This window comes from Copadichromis virginalis, linkage group LG17 (genome assembly GCF_057382275.1).
Source record: "Copadichromis virginalis isolate Kocher_CV1m ecotype Utaka linkage group LG17, C_Virginalis_male_GT1.1, whole genome shotgun sequence".
Classification (NCBI taxonomy): Eukaryota; Metazoa; Chordata; class Actinopteri; order Cichliformes; family Cichlidae; genus Copadichromis; species Copadichromis virginalis.
Window position 1 is genome coordinate 25,396,988 of NC_140634.1, and position 8,092 is coordinate 25,405,079.

The 8,092-nt window shown below is 40.4% G+C and overlaps 2 protein-coding genes across 3 annotated transcripts; one reads left to right on the plus strand and one right to left on the minus strand.

The window, feature by feature from the left end:
• Positions 1 to 240: 240 nt before the first annotated feature.
• On the minus strand, positions 241 to 5,166 carry LOC146689505 (forkhead box protein M1-like). 2 transcript variants are annotated; one of them, XM_085436729.1, is made up of 9 exons: positions 5,108 to 5,166; positions 4,492 to 4,940; positions 4,223 to 4,371; positions 3,796 to 3,987; positions 3,576 to 3,704; positions 3,260 to 3,319; positions 2,779 to 2,827; positions 2,483 to 2,655; positions 241 to 2,266 (listed from the first exon to the last, which is right to left on the minus strand). In XM_085436729.1, the coding sequence occupies exons 2-9, from the start codon at positions 4,898 to 4,900 to the stop codon at positions 1,445 to 1,447; spliced, it is 1,983 nt and encodes a 660-aa protein (XP_085292855.1). In that variant the 5' UTR covers positions 4,901 to 4,940; positions 5,108 to 5,166; the 3' UTR covers positions 241 to 1,444. The 2 variants fall into 2 exon arrangements, with proteins under 2 accessions (XP_085292855.1, XP_085292856.1); XM_085436730.1 differs by lacking the exons at positions 3,260 to 3,319; positions 5,108 to 5,166 and having other exon boundaries at positions 4,492 to 4,900.
• Positions 5,167 to 5,499: 333 nt separating this feature from the next.
• rhno1 (RAD9-HUS1-RAD1 interacting nuclear orphan 1) lies at positions 5,500 to 7,480 on the plus strand. Its single transcript, XM_085436731.1, has 3 exons — positions 5,500 to 5,750; positions 5,890 to 6,077; positions 6,237 to 7,480. Exons 2-3 carry the CDS (start codon positions 5,913 to 5,915, stop codon positions 6,957 to 6,959), a joined length of 888 nt encoding a protein of 295 aa, XP_085292857.1. The 5' UTR covers positions 5,500 to 5,750; positions 5,890 to 5,912; the 3' UTR covers positions 6,960 to 7,480.
• Positions 7,481 to 8,092: the final 612 nt, after the last annotated feature.

Below are 8,092 nucleotides of genomic sequence, written 5' to 3' on the forward strand. Positions count from 1 at the left end.
GTGTCATTCTTTTGGTCCATTGGAATGCGGTAAGCCATCATACGGTCCTATTGGAAACTAAGAACATCACATGAAATTGCTTATTTGGGCAAAAATGGATAAATGATGTCATTTGTTGAAAAAAATATTACAAACTACCATTTTCATGCGGTGAGTTTAGAATAAAATCAATTTTACCCAAATTGCATGATTCAGTACCGTCACTAACAAGGAATTAAACATTTTTGAACAGACAATCTATGATAGTTTACACCTTTAATGAAATATAAACAGAAATACCACAATGCACGGCAAAACCTCACTAAACCATCAAGTTTCACATCAACAAAGGACTAATGAAGTCATAGGTATGCAACACTTGGTGGCATCTTTAAAAACAGGTATTTATCCTCCAGAGTTGGGGCTGCAAAAACTACAGTGAATATTAAACTCCAAGACTGTGTGAATGAAGTCACTGCATGCATTTTTTGTAGGTTAAAGGTGCCCTGGAAATGAGTGATATTAGCATACACAAGGACAATTACTGTGAGAATTTATGAAGTCATGTGATAAAGACAGTTCTACAGTTAAATACAGAAACAGTCCTATCCCTGTTAGTGCTATTTGTCAAGGCCTATTACTAGCAATCCTCCATCACAATCTATTATTCTAAGTCAGCTCTAAGACGCTGACTCAAACTGCAGTGAAGCATCCTGCTGGCTGATCAGAAAATATCACATACTTTAAAATTTGTGTAGAAGCTAAATTATATATTAAAATGTGCAAATCAACATACATATACACTTACATATTTCTCTTCTTATGCATGTTCTTCAAGAAGACAGACAAATAACACAAATAAGGAAAACCATAAAACACAAAGAGGCCCAAATATGTGAAGAAATTCAAAGAAAAAGAAGTGACACCGAGGCAATCATTGACTGATCCAATGAATGAAAAACTCAAAGGTAAAACCATCAAACAGTAATTGAGACTGAAGCATCCCTGTAATCTATTTATCAATGTTACATTTCCCCCCTCATGTGGTAGCCAGAACCCTCCAGCAGCAAAGCAGATGTAAAAGAAACTTGAAGCTAAAAGCTCCTAAACTACTGCAAATAGGAGGTCTGAATAAGTCTCCAATAAGAAGTTTAAAATTGCAGCATCAAGTGGGCTTTATTTGAAGTTGTTTTGGTATAATCATAGGTATGCTTCTGAATATTTGACAACCAAAGTAAATCAGAGCACTACAAAATTTCTTCCTACATCAACAGCCTCGCCTTCTATTGAGAGAAATCCTCTTCAATATGGACAGTTCGGATGGTTTAAATAGTGTCAGATCTAAATTTGTTTCTGTCTTGCTGCTTTGGTGTGGGCCTAATCATGTAGTGTTTACACAAAGAAAAAAAAAGGAAAAAGAAACAGGTGACACTGCTTAGCCATAGAATGTGTTTCGGCTTTCTGGCTATTTCAATTGAGGGATGAACTCAGACCAGCTGATGTTCGCCATACCAAGGTCGTCATCATCCAGACCAGAGAAGCTAATATCCACCAATATCTTGCTCAGGCTGTCGTTCATGGTATCCAAGACGAGGCCCTCTGTGATTGAGCGATTGGCTGCTGTGGAACTGCCTCCCTGCAGAAGCTCTCTGGAGCAGCTACTTTTGAGGCATTCGGTGGGCGACTCTGCTGGTCCGGTCACTCTGGAGGGAGCAGATGTGAGCAGCTCTCTTGGGGAGTTAAACAGAGGCAAGTCTTTAAAGGGAGTGCTGCCGAAGCTGAAGGTGGTGTAGTCGTGTTGTGGAGTATCTGTGGGACCACCTGGTGTACGAATAGGGCTGAAGTCCAGAATATTTTGGCTTCCTTTGCCCACCGGGGTCACTTTCCAAGACTCAAGTGCAACATAAGAAGGTGGCTTGCTGGGGGTGGATGAGGTCAAATGGCTGCTACTTTTTATAGGGGTTTTGAATGAGAACTCCCTATCTGGGCTTTCCTGCCCATGCTTGTCTTCATCCAGCTCAATATGTGGATTGTCCTGGAATGTCGAAGCATCGGAGGCTACGCCAGAGTCAAAGAAATTACTTTCGTGGCAGAGGAGAACAGGCTCTTCATTCACAGAGAGAACCAAGCGCTGTTTGCGCCGTGAGCTGCTGGCTTGTCTCTTTGGAGGAGCTTTGGGGGTCTCGCATTTAATCGGAACACATACCAGCTCCTCCTTCACTTCTACCTTAAAGTCCGTATTCTTCTGAGGAGATATCATCACAGCTGGGGAATCACTTTGTGTCACCTGTCAGACATGCAACCATTCCCATTAAAATCTTAGTGGTATGGGTGAAGTTCATACTCATCTCTATGCACATAATGTTGTCAATGTAAACTCTAGGGAGTTCCAAGAAATACTTGTTTTGAAAAGCAGTTTGCAACTTGCATAGCTTATGAAGTAAAACAACAACAACAACAACAACACATTTTAAAAAGCTGAAATATATGAGAAATTCATTACCTTCGGTGCTATGCGGACTCTCTTTGTTCCTCGTGAATTGTTCCCCTTCTGCTGGGAGCAGGGCGGAGGAAAAGGGGTAGAAGTGGATGGCAGGTAGACAGAAGGAGTGACGGGGAGCTGTATGGGCACCAAGTATGAATCGGTTCGAGGCAGAAGAGGTTTCATCTTTCTCTCTGAACACAGAAAACACATCAACATTGCACTACACATTTCCAAACTAAACAGCAGTTTGCCAACCTCTGATCTTTCTCAAGTCTCAAATTTATAAAACAACTCATACATTTCTTTTAACTCACCAGAGCTAGTTGGTGTTTTTCTTGCATCTGGAAGTGTCCTCTTTTGGTGCTGTGAAAAGTAAGATGAGACAGAAATTATATCAGTTAGGAGCCTTACTGTGCTGCCACCTAACAACAATAACTTGGCGTTCTGTCCAAAATTTGGCCCTTCATAGCCGACCCTACATCTTTACTGATATGAGAGGAATAAAAGCTTTATGATTGTATGGATACCAGACATTAGGAGAAACAAGTGCTCTTAAAGCACATTAGCCTTTCAGACTGACTTCAGCCTCTCTGCTTCCCTGCTGCTCTCGTCTCCTCCTGCAACAAAAACAGGTGTAGCTACACTCTGTGGGTCTGAAAGTCTGGTGACAAATAGATTCATAAACGTTCAGATTTTTCTGGCCCTTCTCGGCTTACTGCTGCCTGAGTGCGATTTAAAGATGGCTTCTGAAGAACTACAAAAAAAAAAAAAAGAAAGGGGCTAAATCAGTCTTACTTGATTAGCCAGTAAAAGCATTGGCACAGGAACAGTGGCAGTCACTGGATCACAGCCCGGCTACAGAGAGAGATGTGAAGTGAGATTAGGGGGAAAATAAGATGAAAAACAATATGAGGAATCTCAAAGCACTCTCAAGGTGTCAGCCATGAAAACAAACAAACAATTGAAAGACAAGGATCCAAGAATAATCATTATATAAACACAAGGTGAAACAATAAGCATTTAACAAGCATTCTTGCAACAAAACATTCAGGCCAAGTACCACAAATGTTCCCAGATATCACCGATGTAAAAGCAACGAGTCTGCACTCACCTTGTACACATGATCAAGTGTGAGGCATCGATTGGCTTCAGGTCGGATAGTCCAGAAAGACATTTTACCATCTGGAGACGTTTCACGAATGAACATGTCATGCAGAGAAAGGTTATGGCGGATGGAATTCTGCAATTATAAATGAAAAGAAAAAGTATTTGAAAACTGCTGCTTGCTGCAGAGCTGTGAACATATCACACTTTCAGCAGCTCTGAAGTACCTTCCAGCCTGGTTTGGCCACATCTCTATAGTAAGGGAAGTTGTCCTCAATCCACATGTAAATCTCTTTGAGGGTCATCCTCCTGTTCTTTCTGCTATTGATAGCAAACTGGATCATGGCCATGTAGGAGTACGGTGGCCTCTCTGAAATGGGTTGCTGAGGAGCTTCTGCACTGGTATGTGTATTGTGTGCCTATATGACAAAAAACAAACAAACAACAGTCAATAAATCTGACAGTGTAACTATTTTCTGCAATCAGACTACTATTGCTGTTATTGCAAATCCCAGCTGTGACCAACTTGTCAAGAAAGGGTGTTTAGGGAACATGTAGCAGTATGTCTGGGGTCAATGTTGCCTTCAGAAAAGTATGCACCCCCCCTCAAAAAAATAAAACAAGGCAGGTAAGTGACAAGAAAAAGCTCTGAACCTGAAAGGTCTGTGGTAAAAGTTTTTGGTTCTCCTTGCTGCTGAGCTGCTTTGTAGAATTTGGCTCCAAGGCACATGTGCTCATCTTACCCAACCACTGAATGTTGGTAAGGCTGTCATCCAATGGACCACAGTTTACATCCTTATTCACTAGTATCAGACAGAGAGGGAAAAAAGCACTGAATTCCACACTTATACATTAAGCATTATCCTAAACATTAAAAAAAACCACTTTAAATTATTATTTAATTTCAGTTAGAAATTTGTCACCTGGGAAATTGCTTGTAGTTTCAGCTTTAACTGTATGTCCTTCTGTACTCCTTGTAGCAGCCGCTTCAGCAGCAGACTGAGAATCAAGTCCATAGTCCCACTTGTTGCCACTCCCACCTCCATTCAGAAGAATGAACTTGTTTGGGCCCTGGGCACCACATTCCTTGCCTTTAGCTGTGAGGGCCCCAATAACACTTTGAAGATTTGCTTTTTCCGGAATGACAACCACCTGAGTATCAGACTTGGATGGATGGTCCATGATGCGGATACCATCAGAAAAGCTCTGAGCGGCAGCTGGTTTTGACGGTTCTTTGGAGCCTGATTCTCCAGGCTGTGAATCCGTCGCATTTTGATGAAAAGGCAGTTTTCTTCTTTTAAGAATCAGGGGTCTCCTCGGGCTCCGTCTCATGGTCAGATCATTGAAATGTGCCAAGTTGTTCAGGGGTATTCTGCACACACACACACACACACACACAACTACAAATGAGAATGAACAACGAAGATTAACAGTTACAACAAGAGTAAACAGTAACATTATATAATAGCTACGGGACTCGAGAAACGTTTGGCCCCCTAACCATTTTGACAATTATTGAAACATTAGCATATAACTTACATTAAAGCCAGCAACTGATTTGTGTCGTTATACCTAAACAAATTCAATTTTTCCAGCGTTAGGTTTTCTTGCACCTGACGATAAAAGCTAACGCTAGCGTACGCTGAGGTAGTTGCTAAGCTACGTTAGCAAGGTGCCTAGTTCACTACACTGCTCCAACAAACGGCAAAAAACCTGACCTTCATATTACTGCGAAGTTTCAGAAGATTCCGTTTAGCTTGAGTCCAACCAGTAATGGTTCATATTCGTGTTTAAAATAACCGAAAACATCTAAAACAGTCTTTTATTTAATGTTATTTACATGACGTCAATACGATTCACACGCGATTTTGAATTTTGGCGCTGTGGGTGCGGCCTCCCGTCACTTTGATCACGTGAAATTTTTGAACCAATAGCAGATAGGATAGCGACGTCACTAGAACCAATCAGAAAATACAATGGCTACGGTAGATGGCAGTAATGCACATATGAGGTGGTTTGTCAAGCCCCAACCTAACCAAAAAGAAGAAGGGGAAGACGACCCGGGAAATAACAAACAAAAAGCAACAAAAAGATGAAAACAAAGCAGGCAGAGAAAAGACAATTTACACTAAAAACTAACTTTTGATACAAGTATTTATTGTATGCAAATACGCACATTAAGGTAAGTTTAATGTCGTCTTAGCACCCACGAGCGAGTATATTCGGTTTGGTAGTAACCGAATATAGTTTTGGTTTGGTAGCAACATCTGGTTATTTGCGGACATTTGATGTCTCAGTTGATCGTGTTTTTATTCCACCAGGTGTTCTGTGATGATTTATCTTAATGCCCAGAAAAGTTACAAAGACAGCAAAGCCTTCGCTGCAATTCTTGGAGCGGCCTTTGTGTGGAGCCAAACTCCAAAATGTGCCCGAAATCCGAGCAGCACTCAATGCCAGAGATTTCTTCACAGAGGCAGAAGCACAGAGCAGCTCAGCTCTTAATTCCTGGGTAAGCTGTAATGAATACTTTTTAAAGTGGCGTGGGCTATGTTTTGCTTAAAAATTATTTCTGAACATAAACCTGATCTTCATTTGCTAGAATTTCATATAATAATTTTCACATATGACTACATAGATTATTTTGTTTAATTTGCCTTTAATATTTCAGGTTAGGCCACAATTTGACATTTCAGTTGCAACTGCACCTCCAGTGAGACGAGGGAGGAGAAAGTGTCAGTCTGCCACAAGCATCTTGGATAGCTGCAGTCAGCTGTCCAGGAAAAATAGTGTCTGCAAATTCCCCCAATTACTGTTTAAAACAGGGTCAAAGGACCAAACTCAGCAACCAAAGGGGATCTTCAAGAAGAAAGCTATAGAGAGTACTCATGTGGAAAGGAAACCTGCCGAAAAGAGAAGGACAGTTTCAGCTGCACAGTGCTCTAACCTACCAAAGGGACAGTTTGCCTCAGTAAGAAAAAAGAGCGCTGAAACATTCTCAGACGACACTTCATCCCACCAAAGATGTTTGGCTGAACCTGACAGACCATCTGTGCAAGTGTCAGAGAGATGCAGAATTCCAGCAGTCTGTGCTTCAACACTTCCCTGTGAAGAGTTTAGCACCACTGAAGTCAGCAGTGTCTGTCCACCTCCTGATGTGGACACTCCGAAAGCAATGGAGGAAAGGAACATTTCTCCGTCTACCCCCTGTGGACATTTGCTGCTGGCTCAGCCGTGTACGCCTCCATGTAATGAGTCACCTGACATTTTGGTGGCTGACACGCCAGAGAGGGACTATGGAATGAAGGTGACATGGAGAAGAAGAAAGAACTTGATGGTGTTGTTAAAACAGAGGGGCCATCTCTCTGAGGCAGATGCTTTAATTCAAAGTTGATGTAGAGATTGTAAGATTTGTCTGTATTCTCATAATAGCTGCAGATTAATTTCCTGTTTATTGGTTAATTGACTAATTGTTGCAGTTCTAAACATCATAATGCCACGTCTGACAAAGTCTGTTATGAACCCCCTCTGAACAACATTTTTATGCATGAGTTTAAAATATAACTTTAGTAAATTAGTTTAATGGGTGTGATATTAAAATCTGTCTTGTGACAGACAGATTCTAATGATACTGTACTGTTTTTATAAATTATGTTATATACAGTAGATTTAATCCTCACTTGTGGCAACATATCTGGATTGTTATTCATATGCTAATGGATTTTGATAGCAGACATCTGGAAGAATGTTTAATCTATATTAACTTTAACTGAAATATCCAAAAATTAAGAGGCACAAAATAAGTACTCAAGTTAACTGTGTGATCTAACGACTGGTCTTCTGAAGGGCCATTTAAGATTGTTTTTGATGATTCTGCTGTGCAATTTAAAAATAGGCATAAAATAAATGTTTAAGAGGAAAGAAAAAGCTTGATTATTGAGTAATCTCTCAGGCTTCCTGTGACCCCTTACACCTGGGATTGCTCTGCATTTTTATCCCTCCTTCTAGCATTCCATTTATTGAGACAACATCCCAGATTGTGATTGACTCTTGGTAAGTCAAGACGTCACACTAAAAGTGTTGACCCTAAAAAAGCTGTGCTGATCCCTGGATGCATCCCTTCTGAAACGAAAGATGAGCATCAGCAGGTGAAATAAGTGTTTAACAGTTACAGTGACACAACCGTTCAAAGACTTTCCCAGAAACCACTGAAAAACACTAGTTTCCATTTATGTTACATGGTAGATGCCAGACCTGTAACTTGCAGGTTTGTGAGTAGTTAGATATACCATTAATTCAGACTACCTCACAGCAGTGTTAACGTGTTCCACAAAAACATACTTTGACCCACATTTAGTTTGCAGTAAAGTTATATTGCTATAATTGCAGTTGGGTTAGATTGGACAGGTGGAAATTTAGCTGGATGTTTTTCTTCTAAAACTTTAGATTTGTGACAAATCATTGCTAATTCATTCGTATACATTACTTGCATTTATATAAACTTATATTTATACAGGTTTTTATTTA

Bases quoted from the DNA above. Each gene is read 5' to 3' on its own strand.
- LOC146689505 (XM_085436729.1), bottom strand. From the start codon at position 4,900: ATGAGACGGAGCCCGAGGAGACCCCTGATTCTTAAAAGAAGAAAACTG. The intron at 3,705-3,795 runs GTACTTCAGAGC...TTATAATTGCAG, and splicing joins TGGCCAAACCAGGCTGGAAG to AATTCCATCCGCCATAACCT. The intron at 2,656-2,778 runs GTGAGTTAAAAG...TTCTGTGTTCAG, and splicing joins AAAAACACCAACTAGCTCTG to AGAGAAAGATGAAACCTCTT.
- rhno1 (XM_085436731.1), top strand. From the start codon at position 5,913: ATGCCCAGAAAAGTTACAAAGACAGCAAAGCCTTCGCTGCAATTCTTG. The intron at 6,078-6,236 runs GTAAGCTGTAAT...TTAATATTTCAG, and splicing joins GCTCAGCTCTTAATTCCTGG to GTTAGGCCACAATTTGACAT.